This window comes from Dermacentor albipictus, chromosome 1 (genome assembly GCF_038994185.2).
Source record: "Dermacentor albipictus isolate Rhodes 1998 colony chromosome 1, USDA_Dalb.pri_finalv2, whole genome shotgun sequence".
Taxonomy (NCBI): Eukaryota; Metazoa; Arthropoda; class Arachnida; order Ixodida; family Ixodidae; genus Dermacentor; species Dermacentor albipictus.
In genome coordinates this window covers 380286781-380311966 of record NC_091821.1, presented here as the reverse complement: position 1 = coordinate 380311966, position 25186 = coordinate 380286781, and the positions used below count along the sequence as shown (strand labels likewise).

The 25186-nt window shown below is 47.6% G+C and overlaps 1 protein-coding gene across 2 annotated transcripts in view; it reads left to right on the top strand.

Moving 5' to 3' along the window:
• The window catches only part of ClC-a (chloride channel protein 2), a 130889-nt gene that overhangs the window by 97236 nt on the left and 8467 nt on the right, over positions 1-25186 (top strand). For both annotated transcript variants that reach the window (XM_065429740.2, XM_065429739.2), the window contains 12 exons: positions 2575-2659; positions 2773-2874; positions 4657-4741; positions 11777-11996; positions 12494-12604; positions 14199-14296; positions 15073-15188; positions 15661-15797; positions 18287-18477; positions 20136-20250; positions 20954-21027; positions 22976-23023. In XM_065429740.2, the coding sequence (XP_065285812.1) occupies positions 2575-2659; positions 2773-2874; positions 4657-4741; positions 11777-11996; positions 12494-12604; positions 14199-14296; positions 15073-15188; positions 15661-15797; positions 18287-18477; positions 20136-20250; positions 20954-21027; positions 22976-23023 (1382 nt within the window). The remainder of the gene's footprint in view (positions 1-2574; positions 2660-2772; positions 2875-4656; positions 4742-11776; positions 11997-12493; positions 12605-14198; positions 14297-15072; positions 15189-15660; positions 15798-18286; positions 18478-20135; positions 20251-20953; positions 21028-22975; positions 23024-25186) is intronic.

Sequence of the window (25186 nt, the reverse complement as noted above, 5' to 3'; positions counted from 1 at the left end):
TAGCTGAATATGCAACTCGCGCGCTCGCAATTTCAGGTGTGCAAATTGGAAGAAACTTAACTGTTTTTTTTTTCATTTTCTATTTAAGTCACTCAGGCGTTGCGGCATAGGGCGGGTGGCTTCTAAAGCAAACAACGTGCGCCCTGTGCCAGAAGGACATCGGAGCGGACTTGTTGGCCCTTCGAAACAACTTTTTTTTTCCCCAGAGCGCAGTCAATAAACGAACGGTGAATTAACGAAACACACAGCAGAACACGAGCACTACGGCTGTGTGTGCCTGTGTATATGTGTCGTCTAAAAGCAGGAGTACGCATCGCGCTCCGGATTTTAAAGTTTCTTGCTTGCAGAATTGATGTGTTCGTGGCAGTTCAAAAGCACTTGGTGGCTGACAGCTTCGTGAAGCAAGCGTGCGCCTTATGACTCACGTGTACTGTGGAAACGATGTGATTGCATTGGAAACGACGAAAAGCACTGGAAAAAGACGGAAGGAGCCTTTTAGCTCCAATTACCGACTGTAGCAGCGTAGATTTTGCGCGCCTGCGCCTCAGGGAGGACCCGCACCCGTTTGTCTCTTTCATATATCTGGATGCTTCCGAGACTATAACCAAGCTCGCTCGCGCCACGCGCTCTTGCGTGGTTGAGAATATACATATGTATGTAACACGGCATCACAGTTGTTAGCCTCACAATACGGCCGCTGTTGCGTACTGTGGTATATGCATCCGAATGAATTCACCCACTGCGACCTTTGCCGAGCGTGACGTATACTCGCACGCGTTCTCGCGTCAGCAGCTCGTATCTGGCTGCGCGTGACGGCGACCCTGCAGCGCGGCGAGTGCTTGTAAAACCGGCCGTGCGCACTGTTGCGGGGGCAGCGTAGCGGAAAAACCGAGCCGTTTCTCGCTGCGTCTTATTTTCTTTGTTAGCTTCGTACACCGTCGTGTCGAGCGCAGTGCGTTGTTATCATACGCGCATTTTGTTTGACAGTTGGAAAATGCGGGTGACACGTCGTGAGGCTTGTCCCTTCGTCGATGTCAACAAGGCGGCGCCGCACACTGCGGTCGCGATATGTGTAGTTTCCGGTGTAAAGCGTGCAAAGCGGGAAACGGCTTCACGTCATTTTCGAATGCCAGCGAACGGTGAATGAGCTGTAGCTGCCGCGCAGGCGGCTCTCTCGCCTAATCGATCTTGCAGTGCAATTTCTTTAGTGAGCATTTGATGCCAAGCAATAATACTGCACGCGTTGGTCGGAAATGAATGGCGAATCTGAATTGTATCGTTTTTCGAATGAACAAGCTTTTAAATTGGATTGGTGGTCCTTAATCTCTATCAGCCATGTTGCTTGACGTAGGGCTCCAGTTTCAAAGAACGCAGGAATATATATGTGTATGTGTATATCCGAACCGCATAAACAACTCAAAAGCACCGGTATACGTACAGGTCGATTACTTGGGGCAAGAAAGAACCGACCTATAGCTGTTCCGAGATCATAATTAAGAGTTAATACTGTAATCAGGCACGCGAACCGTGCTTGGCTTTTCTTGGGATTTTTGCGTCTCGTATGGGTTGTGAGTTGTGTCGACGACACTGTGTCTACGGAGCCAAAACCAATGGCAGTATAAAAATTGGACTTGTGACGTAAGTTCGCATCAAATGCTTCAGAATTTCTGAATACTGAATTGCTTGTTGAGGTGGATTCGGAACAGTATAATGTTCGATCGCATTTCTGAAAAATACTGAATATTTGCAGAAACCTGGTTCGCTAGCTATTCCGCTCAACATTCGAGTATGAATTTAGGTTCGCTTCAACCCCGGTTTATGGCCTATATACGGTGTCCTAGCCAACATTAGCCAAGCTGTTCAAAAGGAAAAGAGAGAGAGAGAAAGGACAAGAATAACCGTACAAGATACTATCTTAAAACCTACAGTGCTCGGTCGCCAGGCCGCTGTCTATACCGAGGACTGCAGGTCCCATAAGCGCATCTTGAAAATTTTTTATATATTTCTTTTATTTGAATAGCTTGACTAACGTGAGCGCTTGGCTGTTGAATGCTCTGCCAACCGCACTACATGTTCACATTTCAGGAATAGCGTGATAGAAATGACTCCACGCGTCATGTATAGGTGTTCCGCTTGCGAGGAGGTACTGAAATTGGCTACGGAGCAGTTTATGGGGGAGTTTCGTTATCACTTATTCCGAATACGTGAAGTCTAGTTGAAATGTCGAACATGTCAAAGCTCTTTTTTTTTTCTGGCACAAATGACGCGGCAGCAGAGGGTACCTGGTATTTTTCTCGCCTCACAAACCTGTCACAGTGCATATTGCAAAAATCTTCATCGTAGTTTAAGAACGATGTAACCTCGCTATAACCTTAATAACTTGGATATGGTACGCATTTTTGGCTTATAGATTCCAGGTTGCTGTAATATATATCTCGCACCTCGGACATGAACTTTCTGAACGGGTTCTCATACTATCTGATTGATCGGTTTGTTGATTGGGTCCTTAATTGCCAAATTGATCGGAGCATACATCACCACGAGGTTAGTGTTTCTTTTTTTTCTACCTTTCAGATACTATAACGGCAGTATTCAGGACAAACTTCCGAATGGACTTTCCATTTGATCTCATCGAACTAGTCGTTTACGCTGTGATGGGGTAAGTCTTGACCACCCATCAGCGTATAAATTTAGCGCCTCCCGCTGGCGTTGTTCTCGCGAAGTTTGTTTGTTGTTTGTTGTTACTTTTGCCCAATGATGTGGTCTTTCCAGGGCCGCCTGTGGAGTGCTGGGCGCCACGTTCGTCTACATGCACAAGAGGGTTGTGCTGTTCAACCGAAAACACAAGCGCATGAGCGCTTTCCTGCAGAGGAAGTACGTATTGTACTCACGCTGAGCCTGACCTCACCGTCTCGTTGTGTTGTTGGAGTGAGCCAGTTGTTGCTGTACGGAAGCGATAGTTAATAGTGATCGTTCTGCGTGAGTTAAGTTAATCGTTTGCGTCATTGACACTGTTCGTGTACACAAACCGAACCTTATATTTTTTGCATGTGACCATTAACGATGCTCATTAACTACTAAATTTCCTTATTACTCCATCACAGCTGCAGTGCTCATGTCAAATGCAAACCTTCCACCGACGCGGTAATGCATAGCCTCAGAGAAGCTTGCCGTCTAATCTCGGAGGTCATGCGACGTAGAAACTCGTACAGCTGAAGGAAAAGTGGCGCTACCGAGTTGAGCGCACAATTTCAGTGAATAGAATTTTACTTATTATCTTTTTATAATAACGATTTTATTGACATGTTATGATTGCAGATTTGAGGTCAGTCAGTACTTTCTCTTACCTCTAGCCCCCACCCCCCGTATGCATCCCCTGCATATGCCAGCATATGTTCGCAGAAGGGTGCCGTGGCCGGCTTGCGTCCGTATCGTGGACAGGAATGCGCGCGCAGGGAAGAGGGTGTAGCGGCAGCGCTGCAGCAATGGAGACGGGTAGGGGAGAGGGGAAAGGGTGTAACGACAGCGCTGCAGCAGCGGCGACGGGTAGGGGATGGGGGAAAGGGTGTAACGACAGCGCTGCGGCAGCGGAGATGGGTAGGGGAGAGCGAAAAGAGTGTGGCGACGGTGCCTGTGCACGTGGCCTGCGCTTCTGTGATTATAACGCCACGCGCGTCGGAGGTGCCGGCGCGGCTACCGCAGCGCTTGTGGCAGATGCATGGGAGGTGCGGCAGAGTTTGTGTAGTGTGTGCCGTATGAAAAATATGTATGATGTCATAATGTGTGCAGCTCATGTATGCAGCCCATGTATACGGCTGAAGCAGCTTCGCTAGTAATCCGTCCGTATATGAATGTTTCGGTCCCGCAGCTTTTGTTTTGCTAGGACTCTTGCAAAGAGTTTGCAGAACTAAGTACTAAATATCTGAAGCGAAATGCATTTATGTTCCAGTTAATGTTACTGCACTGTTGAAAAAGGCAGCACGTGAAAATGTCAGTATTAAAGGTTATTGTTTTTAATGAATTATTAAAATTTATTAAGAAAATTTTGTCGTGTTGCCGATTTGTCGCGCAAACTCTGATGTCTGCCGCTGTTATGTGTCTTGGTCAGCGAAGATTATCACTTTATCTCGAATTCAGTATTATTCAACAATAAAAGTCATGCCGCTGGCATACATAACAACTGAGCTTCCACAATAAGTGCTCTAAATGTGTAATAAGATATTTTGTTGAAACAATTGTTGCTGCCATAGGGCTTGGTGGTAAACGCATGTTATTAGCTACATAGTGTTATCGGCGGCCCATCGGATGGTGTTTCCTCTCCACAACAAGATTACTTAGCCGCCGGTTAATTGGACTCTGCGCGACAAGGTATTAAGTGATCAATCGACGGTCCGCGTGCACTAAGCGCCAAGGAGTAGGTGACTTCCGGAATGCGCCTGTGTAAGCTCTATCGCATGCGTTGAGAAGAAACCGTCGAGCTAATGATAACTGAAAAATGTAACAAATACTCGCGTTTGCTTCTACGAAAGCACAAATGCGCGTAACCTCCTTCCTTTCTTCCTTCCTTCCTTTCCTTCTTTCTTTACTTCTTTCTTTCTTTCTTTTTTAGTTGAATGTAACCTAAAAAATAACGGGTGGTTTCGTTTTCTTTTTCAGCCGGTTTCTATACCCGCTGATCATTACTGTATTCATATCATCAGCCACGTTTCCCGAGGGCCTCGGACAATTCATGGCTGCAGAGGTGAGACTCCACGCTACAAATGTGTCTTGAAGTAGGGGTGGTAATGTAGCGTGGAATGAAAAAAAAAAATTCACCAACGATTACGATACTCCCAAATGCGATATTTGAGCGCAGCTCTACACGTGTTTTTATTTCGCGATATATTGGCTGGCGTGGATCATCTGTCTCCCGCGGCACGTTGCAAACAGGGCACAGTGTGGCGGGACTGCTTCGACAGTCTGGAGATCATAAGAGGCAGCGCGTGGGTGACGCGTCGGCGCGATTCACAGCAGCCGCCGCTGACAGACCTCCCAGACGACGCGCGCTGCTCTAGCGCCATCTCGTAGCCATCATCGCCGTACTACGGGCTCACGTTTTCTCATCGCCGCATTATGGCCTCACCTTTCCGCCTCACGGTTACACTGCACCCTCCTCTCAGCTTTCCTCCTCGCGTCTTTCACCCCTGCAGCGCTCCGCGTTCGCGCTTTCATTCTTCGCTGTGCTCGTGCGCTCGGTTACGCCGACGCTCGCCACAGGAACGGGCGCTTGAGCTGCGCTCTAAAAACGACTGAAGAGAGAGGACGGGGAAGGGGGGGGGGATTGACGTGTGCAGAAAGGAAGTCGCACATACGGGCGTGATTCTTAGTGCAAGTCGTCGCTGTTGTACTCCAGCTGTGTATTCGGCAGTGGTATTTTTGGTCCGTGTGAATCCACCGCTATGACCTCACTTAGTCCAGCTGTCTGGGCTAGTTTACGTGTTTAATGTTGGCCAACAGCAGCGGCCCATACCGTCTGGCGTGGTTATTGTAGTGGTGAAGTGCAGCTCTCTTAAAAAAAAATACCTATTAACATTATTTATAAATTTTACCAACTTCCTGTTTACTTTACTGGCATCCCTTTTGCATTTACAATCTCGTGACATTCGTTGATACAATGCCAAATTAAATCTACTTATTTTCTTTTAAAGAGAGTTTTGAATACATCGTATTTAGAACTTGAAGGGACGATTTTCTTAAGGCAGTTTTCAATACAAGTTGTTTTCAATTTAAGTTGCTTTCTTCGGGTGCGTGGCATTTACCTGCATGCTGCGAGCGAAAGGGAGCTGCACACACGAACGTTTTTCTTCGTTGCTTGGTACCCCCTTTTGAGTTCAGTGCCACTGGTGCTTTAATGTCAGCGTTCCAGCTGTGTGAAGAAGCCTGAGTGCCGAGTTTTCTATTGCCGTGTTGTCCCACCAGGTGGATGTAGGTGGGCACTACACAAGTCAGTAACCAAGCCGACATCACCGTAAGATGTCTTACGGGTTTGCGGTGATAGTTGTTCCAACTGTTGTCGCGCTGCTCTTGCAAAATTGTGACATCTATCGGCAATGGATAGTGAATCGCTTTGACATTTTTATTCCTTCTAGCAAAGACGACCAAATAAACACTTGAAATGCTTCAAGAGGCGTTTATCGTGGAGGCACTGCGCCGCACGCGAGCCTTTGAGTGGTTTGGTCACTTCCAAGAAGTGCGCGTTAAAGGCCATCCTCGTTTCGGCCGACCTTCAACCTGTCGTACTATACGAGATCGAAAAACCAAGGAGTGGACTTTGAGTGTAGAATTAAACATGAGACACAAAGGACAAAAAAGAAAAAAAAACGAAAATAAAAGAACACTTGTTCGATTCTGCGCCAAGCTTTGAAAAATCGCATCGACAATAACAAAGACCTTTTTTCGAAGGTCATCACGGGCGACGAAAGCTGATGTATGGGTTGTGGGGTTCTCACCCGTGCTCTTGGGACAAAGGAACGACAACACAGTGATGCATACAATCACAAGGGCATTTATTGAACCTTTCATAAACTAATGCCTGCTATCTGAGTTGGTATCCACAAAATATGCCAGATGGGCGCGCGACAAATCGCGGAAGTCCGACTCACGGTGACCGGATAACGAGCGAATATGTTCGCCCCATGCTGGAAACCAACGCCCGGTCGTTCGCGAGTGCGGTCACGCGAACGGTGGCGCGTTCGACCGATCATGTTCGTCCATTCCAGGGTAGGCTTCGCGAGATGGTCTCGCAGAAGCATGGATCGGCGCACGCGCAGAACGTCCGCACCGCTTGCAGAGCCCGAGCCAAAGAGGAGGAGCCTTCTTCGCTTTGCGCCTAAGTAACCCCGCCGTTAGGTTGCGTTAGCAGAAGAACACTCGCGCCATCTCTCGTACTTCTCTCGTACGACCTTGCAAGCGTACCGACTGTCGCAGTAAAGCCACGCGGCGAAGCCGGATTACAGGAGACGGGAGCTATGCGAGAAAACAGCATATCATGGGACGCGTGAGAGTCGCGCATCCCCACAGGGTATGACCCCCGAAACAAAGCAAGTTTGCAGCCAGTTGAAGACGTCTTCTTCGCCAAGACAACAACAACAACAGGAAAAAAGAATGCGACAAGTGCGCTTTTGTGAAGATGGTCCCAGTTTCTCTTTTTCTTCCTCTTTGGCATTTGTGAAGCTGTTCAGCGGGAACTTGTTCCTCCTGTACAGGCTGCCAGTTAAAAATTTTACTTGGAGTTATTAATGCGGCTAAGAGACAATGTGCCATGTTCGAGGATTGAAACGTGCAAGATTGTGGAATGTGAGTGATCGGTTTCTCCATCACGAACGCGCCGCAACTCTCACTGATTTGGCTATGTATTTAGCCTTTCAGGGATGGGCCGGTGTTCTCTACGCACTCTACTAATCAGGCCGAATTCTCTGTGATTTTTGTTGTTGTTGTTTCTTTAGGAAACAAAATTTTTTATAAAAGAAGGAGGTTTACCACGTGCACTAGGTGAAGACAACTTCGCAGGGTCCACTCAAGGGCATATTAAGCCTGAGGAGCTCCGAAGTTGCTTCGAACAGTGGGAGATAAGGTTGGCTAAGTATATTGATTCCGTTAGAAACTATACTGAAGGAACCTATAAGTGCTTTCTGGCCTAAGTGAAAATTGTTTCTCTTGGAGGCAGTCCAGTGTTTTTTAGGTCACTCCCAGTACACTCAGTACACCCTTTAGTACTGACTGAGGTATACCGAAGTGCAATTCGAGCTTCATTGTATACCTTTGGCGAACGCCCAAGTGGATGTCATTCGATTTCGCTTCTTCCTGATGTTGCGCTATATATACGACATATCCTGCGAGATGTCATTGCGCCCTGCAGTTTGGTTGCGGGTATAGTGGTGATGGCGACCGAATAACTATACCGTGCCACCCCCCTTGCGCTCTTGTCTAAAGCGCGGGGGCGGCGGGCTCCAGACAGTGCTTGCGCTCACCGGATCCAACCGGTTAGCGAGAGCGTGCTTATACATATAACGCGTCCGCTCGCGTACACGGGCTGACCCCAACTGCATATGTATGGAGGATATAACTCCCCGCGGCCGCTGTTTGGCGCGCTCCGCAGGGATGCAGTTGGCGGAAGGGCTTGGAAACTTGCGCAAGTAGCGGGATACATAATCTATCATTCTAAGAACATCGAATAAAACTTTGAAAGGCTCGCTCATTCCAGCACTATAGGGAAGGAGGGGGATGGGGGGGGGGGAGGGCAGGAGGATCGTGGGGCATGATGCGAGCGTCGTCGTACATAGAGTGAAAGCGGCGTGATATTCGTTGCTCTCCTGCCAGGTTATTGGCCATTTCTGCTACGACCCCCTTGTAGAAAAAAAAAACTTTTACATCTTTGAGGTCCTTTAATATCTCACTATCTAGCAAAAACCTGTTGCGCTTATGCCGTCTAAGCTCACGTAAAGCGCTGCTGGCAGGAAGGTGCACCGGTCGCAAAATGCGTGACATCTGCACACACGTACTACGTGGCAAAAGTATAGCTCAAAAAATCTTAACAGTCCCAGCGTTTACATAAATGCGACAAAGTCGGGTCGAGTGGGCTTGTTGGGCCGTAAACCTATCATCGGGTAAGGCTGGGTTAGCCTCTAAGCGAACTCGGTCAACCCGCCTGCAAGAGGTGGGTTGACTCGCCCAACACGCTTGGCAAGATGCAGTTAAACGCAGTCGCGTCGAAATGGGTCAACTCGACTTGCGACTCGACGCGGTCACATCGATTAAACGAAGCGAGTGTTGGTTCGATGCAGTTTGGCTGAGTGCACACGGGAGGCCTACGTGGCATGCACTCGGTGTAGATTTTTGCGCGGGATGTGTGCGCTTGAGCAACCTGCCCCACAGCGAATACGGCGCCGCTGTTTTTGAATGACATGCGTTTGTGGTGATGAGGCGCGCCTTCGTTTCCCAGCCTGGCGACTACCGAAGGCAGCCTGGCGCCGGCGTATATAGCTCGGTTGATAAGGTGTGGCTGCAGAGTGCTGTGCGTGTGACAAGGGGCTCGAGGACATCGCCTATATATGGCAGCTCGTGCGCCAAAGTCGGGCTGTCTACAGTCAACCGGCGGCGTGCCTCCTGTACACGGCAAAAATATACCTGGGAGCGTTAAAATATACGCTCACTGCCGCACTGTTCGTTTATTGCAGCTTCATCTTTTCTTTTCTTTTTAGTCGGATGAGCATCGAGTCACACTATTGTTTCTTGCGCAACACTTCCGGTTCACCTCCTGAGACGACCGGTAACGAGATTAAAAATAAATTAGAAAAAATTGAAAAAAAAATAGTGCAGCACAAAGTTCATGGGTTTTCGTTATGGATATGATATCAGAACATAACTTCAGTTACATTAAGTTGAGTTACTAAAGTGTCTGAAATAATTACATTTAGTTAGGAATCACTGATTATACCGCACACCAAAGCACAGAATTGTAGACTTTAGAGACTCGCTACGTGAGCACGACTTTGGCGAAATTCCCGGAAACCCGGAAGTAGAAAACGGAAGTAATGACATCACACACAAGGTGGCATGATGGTTAAGCGGCTAATTAAAGGAAAACAGTTGCCTGGCGTAGACTGAGCATCTGCCTAGCAGAGCGGATGCGATGTCACTCCCTCCTATCTCGCTTTCTCCCCGCACTCACCTGCTCGCTCGCTTGCTCGCAAAAGCTGCGCGCGCGCTCGTTAAATGCTCTGACGTCAGCAGTGGAAAGAGCGCGTATAAGGTGCGCTTCGTGCGCCGCTTGCAAGGGGGCTACGCCCCGCCAGGCGGCGCGCGCTGTGCTTCCTCGCCCGCATACCGTGGCAGGGGAAAGACGTTCTCTCGTTTAACCTAAAGAACAACGCCGAGCCGCGGGTGTCACTAAAAAAATCTTAAGTCAAACTTCAGAGTCGCCTATCACTTCTTTTTTTCTAGGGGGGGCATTCTGTTCTTTAAGCGATACAAGTGGCTTTTAATTTTGGGGAAATGAAAGTAGATAAAAGCGTGGTATAACGCCTCTATGAAAACCAAAATTGGAAGCTTATGCATTACTCGCAGTTAGCGGTTGTCAAACCCACCAGAGTTTCAATCCGCAGGAGAAATTACATTGTAGCAGCAATTTTCTTAGAATTGTTTTCCTTACTCTTTGTTACGTACCGCGGTAGCCCAGTGGCTATATGGCGGTGATGCTAGCTCGACATCGCGGGTTTGATCCCAGTCGCGCCGGTCGCATACCGATGTGGGCGTCGAACGCTGTACTATAAGAGCAGGTATCAGCCAATCTCCGATTGGAGCGGAATGCGAAATCGCGGTTTCGCCCAAAAGGCGAAGCATTTATAGCGATAGCAAAGTATTAGACAGCTACATGAAGTAAGGTTCGTAGTTTTGTCGGCCGTCTCAGTTGCAGTCAACGTTCACTTACTAATTAAATTGGCAAGCATGGGGTTACGCGCGCACTGGAAAGCACGAACAAATCTCACTCGATGACCGCGAACACTCGTCACATCGCTGGTGTGACGAAGAGCGCAACCAGAGTGGAGTGAACGTACCGTGCTGTCCCGCTTCAACGCGTCTCCGAAATTTGACATTACACGAGTTCCAGCACTATGATCACGAAAAGACAGCGCACATGAAGGTTCCAGCCATCTTTGCTCATGTTTCGCCAGCTCAGCTCTGCTCATGATATTTCGCCCGAAAGGCGAATCATCGATTGATATAGCAAATTATTAGATAGCTATACGCAGTACGCTTAATAGTTTTATCAGCTGTAAAAACGCTTTAAACGTTCGCTTCCTAACAAAATTAACAAGCACGAAGTCAATCGCGCGCAGGCTTACACAGTGAGAGGACCACATCTCGCTCGATGACCGCGGACATTCGCTGTCAGAACGCTGGCGTGATGAGCGAATTCCTCTTAGTGCAGCCTCTCGCATAAACGCGAACTATAGGCGCGCGAGAACACAGCGCACACGAAGCCATCAGCTATCTCGGGTGGGTTAGTCTTCGAACCCACCGCAGAAAACCTAGGAGATAGGACGCGCGCGACCGCGCCATGGGCAGCCATGGCCGGGGTGGAAGCAGGCATGGCCGCACATCTCCTTCTCTCCACCCCTTTGCGCGCGCGTAAAGTCGGCTCGCACCCAACCCGCCTGCCTCCCTTGAGTGCGCGAGGAGATGCCGCCGCACCAAGCCATCATCCTTTTAACGCGACAGCGTTAAGGAGCCCGTGTCGCAGAAAAGCCGGTGTCGTCGGCGTCGGCGGCGTTGGCCGTGAGCGATAAATCCCAGCAGGCACTTTTCGACTCACCCTCGCACGCTTTCCTTCGTACCTACAGCATATGGCGTGCGTCCGCGATGTTATCGCACTTGTACTTTATACCGAACATTACGGCGACGCCGACGCCAGGAATTCGCCTGGAGTGTTCATATAATTGCTATCGCAATAAAACCAGAACGACAGGTAGTCGACGCAACTCACTTTCTGAAAACTGCTATGCATGTGCTAGCCGTGCCAATGTCAGTGTATATCTGTGAAATGTCGTTTCGAATGTGAATTTGTACGTCGCCTGTATGTAGGTGCCTAGTTTGACGTATACGCTGTAAACATTTGGAAACCCCGCTCTAGTGTACGTTGTATGTGTGCGCCTCTGCATGGTCGTGCTGCTGTATTACACTCGCTTTTGTTCGAGAGCTTCAGTGTGTATACAGATGATTACGCGTACTTGCACAGCTAACAACGCACGAGGCGGTGCACGACCTGTTCACAAATTTCACGTGGACCTCGAGCGACCTGGGCGTGGACGAACACATGGTGGTCAACCACTGGGGCACCACCAAGGGCCGCGTCTTCCTCACGCTCAGCCTGTTCATCTTCATGAACCTGTGGATGACTGCGTTGGCCGCCACCATACCCGTGCCGCTGGGCCTCTTCATACCTGTCTTCAAGATGGGTGAGCACGGCTGCCTTGCATGCGCCTGCACGTGGCGGGATCTGTTGCTTAAAACGAAGAGAAAGAAATATTGGAGCGGTACTTACTATAAGCTGGAGTATACAAATCGGCCATAACGATTGTCGAAGGAGGTGCCTCGGTGTGTTCTTGCGAGCAGTGTACGTGAAGGAATGACCGAGCTGTCGCGTAGTGTAGACTTGAGGAATTTGGCAGAAAGTGCTTGCGAGTTCCCAAAACACAATATGGCTGCTTTCGGCGTCGCTGGCAGGCAAGGTCAGTGCATCTGGGTTTTCTTTGCGGACATCAGTAACGTGTGTATACTATATCACGTAACCTTATTGCTTTTGCGTGCGTATTTCGTTCATGTCGCAGCCGGTGTGCCGTGTATAATCTCACTTCATGTTTTAGTCTTAACATTTGTAGTCCCTGCTATATCACCACCTGCTATTCTATGCCACCGACTCATAAAATGGCGTCCGCTCAATGGCCTTTTTCAGGTGCCGCTTTCGGCAGGCTCATTGGAGAAACGATGGCTGTCCTTTTTCCGGAAGGTATACGCATGGGCGACAACATCAACAAGGTCATCCCTGGCGGCTATGCTGTCGCAGGTAAGCGTCACCGTGTCAGCGTCACCCATGGCAGAAAGGTTGGCTGAGCGCTTGGCGTTCGGGAAGATAGCGTAGCAAAACGCAGTGTATAGTTTGCGGTTTCGCTTAGGCTGTTTCGTGGGTATGTCGCTGGAGTAGAAGCCTTTAGCTCTCGGCCAACTCCGATGTCGCCTATTCAAATGCTTGCAAAACACAGAAATGTTTCTATCAGACAACAACATGACCAATTTGAGTAAAGTTTGTTGCGTTTGAGAGAGTAATTTCGATTATAGTGACTCTATAGGAGGCAGAATTTTGATTTAGGGCCTTGATGTTCTTGGCTTGCTTAAAATAGTGAGATTAACAAACATTGCTTAAAAATAGTGAGATTAACAAATAAAAATGAAGCATGAAGGTTAGAAATCCGTACCTGTGCACCAAAAACAGATATCTCAGTTCTATAAACTGCATCTGTTAGAGCATTTAAAGGGCCCCTCACCAGGTCTGGCCATTTTGAGCTGACAAGCGCAGAGCATACCTTGCGTGATAACGATCGTGTCTGCGAAGTAGTACATCGCTACGCGCCGCGGAAAGGTCTGAAATTTCAAACCGAACGCCGTTTTTCCTTCCCCTCGCGGCCGCCCCGCTCCAATCCGGAGGATGACGTACTCGCGTCCCTGCGCCTACGTACTCGAGTCCGCAGTGTGACGTCGCTCGTGGTGACAAGTTACTTCGAGAATTATTCAAGGCGCCATCTGTTATTTGTGTGATCTGTTGCTTGAATTGACGAATTGATGTTTAGAGAAATTATAAAACACACAAACGTTTGTCTGCGTGTTTTTCGCTTTACTTCGCACCGAATCAAGAAAGATGTACTTCAGCTTCGTCTGCTTGTCCCCACGGCCGTGTGGTCACGTGCGCAGGTACCGAAACTATGCCATTTTCTACAGTGTTCCAGCGCGTGATCATGCTCTGCGATCCGCTTGTTCTGATTCGTGTAGCACTGAATCATACCGCTAGTCATGTGTCCTTGTGCCACGGCCGCTCCTGTGCACAGCGCGCGAAACGAGAACGAAAAAAAAAAAGCGAGGAGAAAAAAAAAAGTGAAGGCGGGGCCCGTGACGTATGTGTCACGCGTTCCTCGAGGTCCGGCATGGGAGAACGCAGGGAAGGAATTTCGCTTGCGAAAGCTAGACGAGGTGAATGGAGAGAGGGTCTCGCTATGCAGTGGAGCCCGCCTGCTGAAATCATGGGTTCGCGGCACTGAAATATTTCTATCTCGGCTATTAATGAGCCGACTTGAAAACTTTTTGCGGCAGAACGCTCCCTAGATGACACGTAACAACTTCCAGCGTATAACCGAAATTTGCTATCGGGCCTGGTGAGGGGCCCTTTAAACCGGACAAATTTGATGAGCGAATGCGCACTTGACGTATAATTTTTACAATGTTTACGAGGGCTTTACAAAAGGTCCTACTCACAAATCCGTGGTATATTTCAAAGCGATTGTTGTATTTGTCTCGCCGTTCCGCCGTTAACTGGTGCTTCGTCTGACCTACTAGCTGTCTAGACCAGTCTCGGCTTTGACGCTGTCTCGTTCTCTTCACCCCTACAGGCGCCGCAGCCATGGCCGGGGCCGCCACCCGTACCATATCGACCGCTGTCATCGCGTTCGAGATGACGGGACAGATGTCGCACATCCTCCCCGTCATGGTCAGTTTGCATGTATACGTTTCCTGCTCCGCAGTTGGGGGACATCGTTCATCGGGCCCGCGAGGCACGTTTTAACTGTTAAAAGTAAACGCGCGCTGTGGTCGAAGCGCGCGCGTTGTCCCGATGACTTGTTTCACCTGATATATTACCCAACTATACGCACTTGTGTGAGCTGACAGTCGACAATGATGATCACCGTGTAAGCGCACTACATAAGGTCGTCCTGACCTTTGTGGCACTGAGTGCCGGCGTCGTCAGTAAGAGGTTCCGCTCCACTCCCGCTGCGCATGGCTGCGGCACAGTTGTAAGGGAAGTGCGTGCTAAGGACGAGTTCAACTCACACTGAACGCAGAGAAAGTGACAAAGGGAGCTCATTGCGTTCAGCTTTTCGCACCATGCAGTGCCGCGACAAGGTGGCAGCGCGCTTATCTACGTTTGGTACAGGCGCGCAACGCTCGAGTGAGCAAGAACGTGGCTGAGCAGGGCGAGCATCAAGGGGCAGGAAATTCGCGGTTTTATAAACTCTACCGATTGCGCTCAACGCTTCTTGAATGTCCTCGGGGAGGTTATCTTTTTTGGACGATCGTATACGAGCAACAGTGCTTAAGGGACTTTTGAAGTAATTTTGGCCGCGCTTCTCCTATAGTGTCCATTATCTGACGAGTGAATGATGGGGGTGCCATCATAAACGCACTGTCACAAAGGTACACTTCGATTGCGATGTGTTTGCACATCACCTTGCGCCGTGTTAAGGCCAGCGTTCTGTTCTATTTCAGATAGCGGTGCTGATTGCGAACGCTGTGTCCCAGATGCTTCAGCCTTCAGTGTACGATTTGATCATCAAACTGAAGAAGCTACCGTACCTACCGCCTATCCTGTCTACGTCTTCCGAGTGAGTTTTGTTGGTTGCGTTGACGCAGCGGTACCGGCAAAAGTGCCTGTAGAATTGGAAGCTTACAGCGGTGCAAGTAGCGTTTATGATGATCTTTGCATCATTATTGTTGGGGGATGCTGACCGTCCTGTAAAGTTGTAGGGTATGCAGGTAAGGTGTAAGGTCCTGTAAGGTATACTGAGCACTCACTAACTTAAGTTATTGGCACTTGCTGTGTGGGGCAATCGTACGTAGGATTTTCGCTTTTGCATAACATCGCCGATAAATCAGCAGGTCCCGTGTCTCAAGACACGGGACCTGCTGATTTATCGCACGCACGCGCACCCGCATGGCAAACCTTGCGGAACGATTAGCGAAGTGATTATCGCGATACCGCTTCCCGCAGATGTGCTATTCGCTGGTCCCTTGTGATGTCGCATGCAGTGAAACATGCATCTCCCTTTTGTCTCCTCGGTGATCGCCGTTACACAGGGCCCACAGCATCTACGTGGAGGACATCATGGTGCGCGACGTGGTCTTCATCTGGCAGGGCGCCACCTACAAGGACCTCAAGCACCTGCTGCGCACCAACAAGCGCCTGAACTGCTTTCCGCTCGTCGAGTCGCCCGGTGAGTGGCGTGTGCCTGTGGGTCCCAGCGCGCGGGCTCCAACTCGCAGCTTTCGACGTCGCGCTCATATTGCAGCGAATTGCCTGACCATCGAACGGAACATATAGTGTGCGGCTGTGTATGAATCCCGAGAAAAAAAACATTCGCAACCAGCAGCAGCCGCAAGCGTGGGTGGATGTACTTATATGTATACCACTACACTTACAGGCTGTCCCAGCTAACTTTAGCCAGAGTTTAAAAATATGCGAATGCCACGTAGCTGGACAGAACCAAGGTAATGTTGTTTGCCGTTGCTTCTAGATAATCATTTTTCTTTCATTTCGCTTAATTAGATAATTAGTATTAATTAATGAACTTCTCAAATATTATAATAAGATGAAAAGTGCCAATGAGAAAATTGTAGAGCGACATGAAAAACTCCGGATACAGCTTTCCGCTGCTCATTACGTGCTACATAGAAGTGTTTTTCCGAGCGTGAAAGAAGCCCGCGAATACAAGCAATATTGCCGCGCGACTAGCCGCCCGAGGCACTATTTGAGGATATTTGAGGTTAAACGATTAATTAATTAGAAAGAACTGTTTAATTAGGTAGAATGAAAAAGTAATCCGAGTGTCTCCAAGCAACCGCAAGTAACATTCCCTTAGTTCTGTCCAGCTACGTGGTATTCGCATATTTTTAAACTCTGGCTAAAGTTAGCTGTGACACCTTGTATATATTCTTGTAAGCATGCCAGTCTTTAATAATCTCTGAAATTTAAGTGAGCTCTTTTTAATGAACATACGCTGAAATTTAAGTGAGCTCTTTTTAATGAACATACAGAAACTTTGTTCTCGTTCTCACTCTGGTACGTGGGCGCACGTGTGAGCGAGTGCGAGTACATAAAACGAGCGATCCACCCCGCACTTGCGCGGCTATACCGATGGCTGTCCGTGCAAGATGGACACCACCACATTGGTCTGAATGCATAGTATGCGGGTGCGTGCTGCGTCGGTTGCACTTTGGTTGTGATGATTGTAAATAATCGCTTATTTACAAAATAGCTCCGACTCTTCTGGTGAGGCCTAAGGTAAGGGCTATATTTGTTGCAGAAGTCCGCGTAAGTGCCTCGCGCCACTGTGATCCGGTTCACAAGCCGTCGCTGACGGACAGGACAGCACAGAGGATCATGCGAATGTTTTTCTTTGCTTTCTGTTGTTACGATAGCAATTATTGGGACACTCCAGGCGAATGTTCGGCGTGGCCTTGATGTTTCGTATACTGTACGAGTGCGATAAGATCCTATCGCGCCCTGTGCGCCGTGTGCTGTGGGTGTGAGGGTGAGCCGAGAAGGATGGCGGTTTGATGCGCGCCGTCTTCCCGGGCGCCCAATGTTGGTCATGTGCTGAAACGTGCGCAAGAGGAGGGGGCGGAGTGAGCGTGCGGTAGCGTGATCACGAGCGCGCCAGGGAGCCAGGTGACGTCTCCTGCACTGGCTGTCCGTGCCCGAAGCGCATAGGCAGCCCGCGTGCCCTGTCTTGGAGGTAATCTGCGGCGGGTGCAAAGCTTGGGCGAGGCGAGATGGCTGGTGGCATCACGTGCGCTGTCTTTCCGCGCGCCTACTGTTGTAGGCCGCGTAATCTCAAGTATCGGAGACGCCTTGAAGCGAGAGGCACCACAATGTGTTCGCCCCCTCTGCCTGCGCTCTTTGTCACGTCAGCGTTGTGACAGCGAGTGCTCGTGGTCATCGAGTGAGATCATGTTTTCCTGTGCGGCGCGTGACACTGCAGACGCTTCGTAATTTCATTAGTAAGTGAGTTTAAAGCTACGAACCTTGTGCAGCTGTATAATGTTTTGCTGTTGCTGTCACTGCTTCGCCTTCCGGGTGAAATCCTGACTTTTTTTGTCACTAGAACACAAGTGCCGCAGGCACCGAGTCGGGAAATTTAGCTGCCATATTTTGGCCCATTGGAAACAAATTTTATCTCTTAGATAAGTGGCTGAACCGCAACAGTAGGAACAAGAAAAAAACAAGATCTGCTAGGCGTCAAAGATTCCTTCGTCTCGGGAACCATTTACTACACGAGAGCAATAAGCTCTCACCGCTGACAGCGCTATCTTCTCAGTGGCAACTTCTTTGGGGTGCACAGATGTCGTCTTCGTCCGTTACAGTATTAATGTGGCCTTGGAAGTGTACGCACGGACGTCACATCTCTCCGGGTCATGGTAGTTCAAAAAGCTCCGAGCGAAACTATCGACGAAACTCTCGATCAAATTGCGCGATAGCTCTATTAATAGCACATTGGGATCTCAACTGCCCACATCAGCGCAGGAGCCTGATATCACTGGCAATGGCGGGCGAGCGTTTTCTTTTTATTCGCCGTATGGCGACAGCGAGGAGGAAGTTTGAGGACGACGACAGCGTAAGGGATGTAGAGCGGATGGGGAAAATCCTTTCTCGAGTTTTTAGCTGCTTGCTTTCGAGTAAAATTATTCTGTCGCACTTGCGCAGACTCCATGATCCTGTTGGGCTCTATTCCTCGGCTGGAGCTTCTGCGGCTGATGGAGCTGCAGCTGGGCCGCTGGCGGCGGCTCCAGGAGGTGGCCCGGCGTCGGTCCATGGACCTCACTTCGCGGAAGAGCCCCATGGAGCAGCGTCGACAATCGCGCTTCGAGGTCGTCCCCGTCACAAACAGCGGAAGGGTTCGTCAACCCCGTTATCCATTACTTCCCGATACTTTCGCGCCTTATTTGTAAATAAGCTTATTTTCTCTTGCACCGCTCTGCTGCCGTGTGCGCTTCGCCGCGTGGTGCACGTGCGTGTAGTGAAGCCTGCTTGCCGGTGCCAATAACGATGAATGCAGACAACAAAACGCGCAATATGAAAACGGACTCGAACGAGTTCCTCGGTGCCACACTTCCCACTAGATAACTACCAACGAGTAGGACAATTATTTATTCTGCTCGAATGCTGTGTACATTCAAGTTTGCTTGCCTCGCTGCATTGAAATTCACTAGCTGGCTCAATATGGAAGTGTTACAGCGTCATCGTTAAGAGGAATTCGGACGCGCTACTCTACTGACCTGTCCTGGTTCAACTGTATCGTGGTAGGTTCACGTGGCAGCGTCAGATTTTAAAGGGGCCCTGCAATGCTCTCGAGAAAGTTTGTTGGCTAGCACCGATAGCAGCATCACGATAGACGCAACGATATTGGGCACTTCCTGCGGCGGACGTGACGCCAATGAGTGGCACTATGACCATTGGTTGAAATTGGAGTGCGCGTCGAGATTCCGATCCAAAGAAGCGTCGGGCTGCTGTTTCCTCGCTGCCGACGACAATGGCGGATTCGCACCGCATGTCGGTCTACTTTCCGAGAATTCCGGTCTGGGAAACTTGCGTTTCCGACCGCATCTGCAGCTGATTCCCGATGCACGTACGCGCCACCCCGACTCCCGAACCACTCTGGCGCTTCCCGCATCCACCCCACCGCTCTATATCCCTCGCCGCGCGCCGGCGTTCATGTGAGCAACCGTTGGGCGACTTGGGACAATATGAGAGGGCGGTACAGCGGCTGGTGGCGGCAGAGGCGGCAAGACCGAGAGGGGCACGTGGACACGCACTTCGTAACAGAGCCGAGGCATTGCTTGTGGTGCGCTGAGAAAAAAAAATTATGTATAAGAAACAGGAAAAGCTGGAAATGTAGTACAAGACAGTGTAATATAATCTCAACTTAAAAGCAGAAATCGGTCAAGTGGCAAACGTGAGAGCAAAACATATGAGCATCAAAATACAAAATATTTTGTATTTTGATGTCATGTCATGTCAACATGTCGTGTTGGTGGAGCTTAATGAAAAGCCCACAATGAAATATCTGGAATTGTAAATGTTTCTAACAGTTTTTGTGCAAACGTCTGCACACTTGAGTAATCTCAGTGGAGACTTTGGAATTAGCTACAGATTGCATATGAAAATCCTAGCAGGCCTTTAGGGATTTGCTATCTGCTGGTGCTGCTCTTGGCGTATTTCACTGAGTTTGCAAATAAGTTCTCTCTGCTGAAGTTCTGCCCAATAAGTTCCTTGGTTTCATTGCATACCTGTGCAATTGTTTCCAACGTTAGCTGTTCTTTTTTTTTCTGAATGTAAAAGAAGAGAACCCTTATAATAGATGAGAATTTGCTTTCAAAACCTGTTTCTTTACTCGAGTGATTTGAAATAGCATACAATGAACTGGCACTATGTAAGGAAGGTTATACTTTTCTTGGACCATCTCCACACTACCGTTTTTTGTGCCAATTACATCATGATGTGTTTTGCAGCAAAACTTTAATATGTTTCTTTTTTTTTCTCTTTATTATTGCAGCCTTCCCCAAAATCTTCACCACCTCCTTCTCCTCCGTTGACACCAAAGTCACCAAAAAAGTCAATCCTCAAAGATTATGGCATGCAGTCTCCATACTCAACAATAACATCTCAAGGTAAGCATGTCATAGGAACGTTATGTATGTGCTTTTTGCATTATGTTAAAAAAAAAATCACAGTCTGAATTTTTTTGTTGAGGAAAGTTCAGAATGTATATAGGAGTAGAGGGATGAGGGAGGAGGGCAACGTTCACGAGGGCATTAAAACCAGCGAGTAAATTACAGAAGTAAATTTGGATAAGCATAACAGGAGAAATATATTTGTTTTTAGTGGCTGTTGGATCCACAAATGTTACATACATTCATGCCATGAGGCTAACGCTCAATTGGCCGTCTGCTTGTAGTGGTGTGTATTTATTCTACTTTGAGCAATATTGTATTGCCAAATTGTGTTGTCGCAGCTCGTGACAGTTGCAAGGCTTGGCAATACCAGCTGTTATGGGTTGCAGGTTGCATACAGTTCATCAGCCAACTAACATCATTAGATTAGTGAATTGCCATGCATTAAGTCATCTTTGTTCTACGTTGTTGATGCCTCAGGTCTCTCCTAAGAAAGGTGGGGTGGGGGGGGGGGGGGAGAAGGGCAAAGGGTGGAAATAATTAATTTGCATAAAAGATCCCTCAAAAAGATATTTCATATGTTTGCACTTTCAAGATTTAAATATTCATATAGTAAATATTACATGAACATGTGATTGATTGTGATGAATTAGTTCAACTATCTCTTGTCAAACTGATGATGCTTTTCATTAATTTTCAGATTCAAGGCTGAGGCAAGCATTTGAAGTAATATTTAGGAAGTCATTGACTCTCCAAGATGTAAACCCTGATAAAGTAAGTAAAGTTTAAACATAAAAAAACATTCTGCAGGCTTGATTGCTTAGCACTTTTGTTGCATTGTTGTAAGTTAGTGAAGAATTCCGTATATAATCAGAGCCCTGGTGCACTACTAAAGGAAATTTTGTGGCCATGACATAGGGAATACCCTTAATAACATGACTTAAAACACTTGGTTTTTAGCCTTTCTTTGCCTCTTCCTTGGACTTTTCCACTTCTGCTGTAGCTGTTTTGTGCACCATGTCGAGAGGTGATGCAAAGCGTGAATATACATGGCAGGAGCGTGGCAGAGAGGAAATGCTACGCAAGTATCTCGTGTGCACAGTGCCCTCTGGAACTTCCTGGGTATCACCACAATACCCTCTTGACAGCAGTGATTAAACATGACTTCCTACAAAAGCATTGCGGAAACTGCAGTGGTTGCCTTTCTAATAATGTGCAACCGTCCAGAGGGGATGAATATAGAATTGTAGAGAGAAGGTAGGGAGAGCAGGCAGAGAATGAGTAGAACCGACACAGCCACGAAACAAGTGAGTGACAGCCTTGTCATAATTCGCTCGCAGTTTCTATACGTGGGGGGAGGGTGGGAGAGAGAAAAGGCGACGTGAGAACATGAGGGAACGGTACTGCTGGACACTACAACAGCTGCAGGCAAACAGAATAAATTTAAATGCAAGATGCAGTACGGCATTTCTGCTATTTCCGAAAAATAAACACCATGCATATTTGTCAAGCGGACAACTGACGCACGGTGTGCAGACTCAAAGCCACTTTAAAGCAGCGTAGCGTCTAAGCAACACTACGGAAGCGGTCGCACGTCAAGTCAACACTTCTGTGCCCACCATGACAGCTTTGCGACTATGGCATTGGTTGAGGTCACATGTCCGATCCCAACCACGGCAGCGACATTTCAAAGGAAGGGGGCAAAATACAAAAAGGTTTGTGTATTCAGATTTAGGTGCTCGCTAAAGAGTGCTAGTGGGCCAAAATTAACTTGCAGTCCACCACTACAACGTGTGTCCTTGATTGTAGTTTTGGCACATAAAGCCCCATAATTCAATTAAAGTTTAACGCTGTGTCCAAGATGAGATGTGCCATGTGAGGCAATGACAATGCTAACCTCCTCAGAGGTTATTAACAATCGTGCATAAGAATGTGTCAAGCAACCATGTCTTGCTGTGTGTGTACAAAGCAGACAAACAACAGTGGTACGCGCAAACATTTACCATCAACTCGCCGCTCTCGTGTTGCACTAAACGCTAACCAAATTGAGCATTTGCTGCCAACATCACTGCTAATTATCGTTAATCAAAGCAAACAGCACAGAAAGGTTTGCTTACTTCGATTCCCGCAGTGCATTGGATCTACATAATTTGGGTTGTGTAACACCAAAAATTGCCTAACCGATGGCCTATGTACGACTGTACGATAAAGACTGATGGATGGTTCATCATGACCAATACATGTATTTGTTCTTGCATTTCTCTATGTTTTCTGAAGCCTTTCTTGTAAGGCTTTTGTATTGGTTTCATAAATGATTGACTGTGAATAATGAATGTTCATGCTTTGAGCTACAAGCATAATAATTTATTTTATTAATACTTAACTTTCTTGCTGTTACCATGCGTCATGGCTCTCTGACCACAGCTTTTAGCCCAGATATTTTGGAAAATACAATGGATTGGGATTTGATCTGAAAATGACTTTAAACTTCTAAAAGCATTGATGCACAAATGAAAAAAAAAAAGCAATCCTGGCATGCTAGCATCCAGAAATGAGACCTCGTGTTGTATGCGAGATTTTATGGTAGTGTGCTGATGTCAGCAACCAATAACTGTGCCTGATTTAAACTTGTTCTGCTCCATTTGAGCATCCAATTTATTAATAATGTAATTTTAACTGCTCTTTATATTTAGAAGTGCCACCATGCTTTCTTTTTGGACAGGATGCCAGCTTGCCCAACACTCCCACAAGCACAAAAAGGGTACAGCTGGTGAGTTGCTCAAAATTTCATAATGCACTATAGTAACAATAATTTTTTAATGTCCAAGCATCATATGGCTCATGAGGAGGAAAATCCTGCATTGACATAGACATGACCAAAGTCATTGAACGCTTGACCTTCAATGGGAATCGAAGCCATGACCTTTGGTGCCACTTAAGGTAAAGGTTTTTAAGGTAGAGTTAATTAAGATATAGTTCATTAACAAACTCGAATCCACAGTCCTTAGTGGCAGTCGAATTCACGACCTTTGACTTTAATTAAGGTGAACTTAATTAAGGTATGTACAGTTAATTAAGGCAGAGTTCATTAGGACACTCAGATCCTTGACCTTTGGTTGGAGTTGAACCCATGACCTTACATTTTTCTCGCCTTGTGATGAACACCGTTGGTCACGTGACGTTGCGGCACTTCTGCTGACATGGCTGCTTGAGCCACGTGGTCGCTAGCAATGCTTTCGCATTCATCCGCGTAAGGGTAACTAAGTGCCCCTTGAATTTTTTTTTCTTCCTAGAATGACCAGTTATTTTGACAAGGAGTACAGCTTTTTCAAAAAAAAAAAGAAACAATCCTGGTTCCTACGCTTCCTCTTTCATTCCTTCAACATAATCTGTTTTGCAAATACCAGGTGCACAAGGTATTTCAGAACATAGTGCCCGCTTCAGTAACAGCAATGACTTTTGAAACGGGATGAATTATCTGTTCTAAATTTTTTACATTCTTTCTTTTATTGCTGTTTTCACGTTTTCAAAGTCTGTTCAATAAAACTGTCTTCAGCCTCAATAACTGACTGAATTTGACTTCAGTATTGACTGTATGCTCAGATCAGATAATGTTTGTGTTGGCCAGTGCTTCCACAATGGCAGCCTTTGGTGAGTCCTTAGCATTGCATGGCTATTTATTAGCCTCCCTCTCAGTGACATCCCCATGCATAGCAGCGTGGCAGATTTGAACATTGGAAAGCAGGATACCACATTGAGGGCAATGTGGCCGCAGACATTCGCAACCAACCATTCTTTGTTTGTGGAGGCCCTGCGGAAGGAAGCAGGGGGCTATTATGTAAGTGCCTACCTAGTGCCTAGCCCTACCTACCTAGCCCATTATGGCTGCTGCTGATTGGCTGGCACAGTACGCGTGAGAAAGAGGCAGACTGGGGGAACCTGCTTTGCTCCTAATTGTACCCCAGCCCATCCAATGAGCACTTTGGGAGCAGCCGAAATGGTCAGTCCACTAGGGGGACAGTTATGGAATATGTATCTCTCCAGATCTGTTAGGAGTGATACCTCACGGCCTCGGGTACAGCAAACCTGCCCTAGCAAAAATCATGCATGCCTCGCCTTGACATGGCTACAGTACACTGCAACATGGCAGTTGCCAATGCACACGCGTGCTGTGCGCAACTACGGCTGACTACTGTCGCAATTTTATGTTCTTCCCACCCGCCGTGTTCCCTTCTCTGCAATAGTGCTCTTTCATGCCAATAAATATTATGGCCTTTTATATGCACTATTAAGTGATCAATTTAGGTTACAAGTTTAAGTTTACTTTATGCGCACTTCCAACAGAAGATACGGGACTAACGAAACTTCAGTGGCAAACAAATATGGTTGTTGTGATTGCACCATTGTTCATAAACTAAACGAGCACCATGACACTGCCTCGTTCGTTCTGCCTTTTTTTTCATGGCGAAGTATTTGCTGTGCTGTAAACACCACCTGTTTCCTCAACTCATTGCGACGAGGCTAAACAGAGGCCTAGTTATGAGACGTTGCCAGTGAAGCAAAATTGGCAAGACTGGCTTTCGTGTATGTCGCTAAAAGATAGGGGCCAGTTTCACTAGCTTAGTGCAATGAAACAAATACAAACTTGTGAACGCAGTGTGCTGCACGTTTTGTTCTGCAGAATTCTTAATGATTCAGCGATTAATTAGAGATACCTCTCTATGCAAACAGTCCCCAATACGGTCTAATTTTTCATAAACTTTCACCCTCACATTAAACAAGCAGCAAACAAGGGCAATTGAATTCAACAATGCATGTTGCATAATGGACCAGCAACAGTCTGCATAAGGTCAATAGGACATGTTAGTCTAATAGAGAAACTAGTAGGCATGCAACACTGTTTGTACAAGACTAATACGTCCAATACACAGGG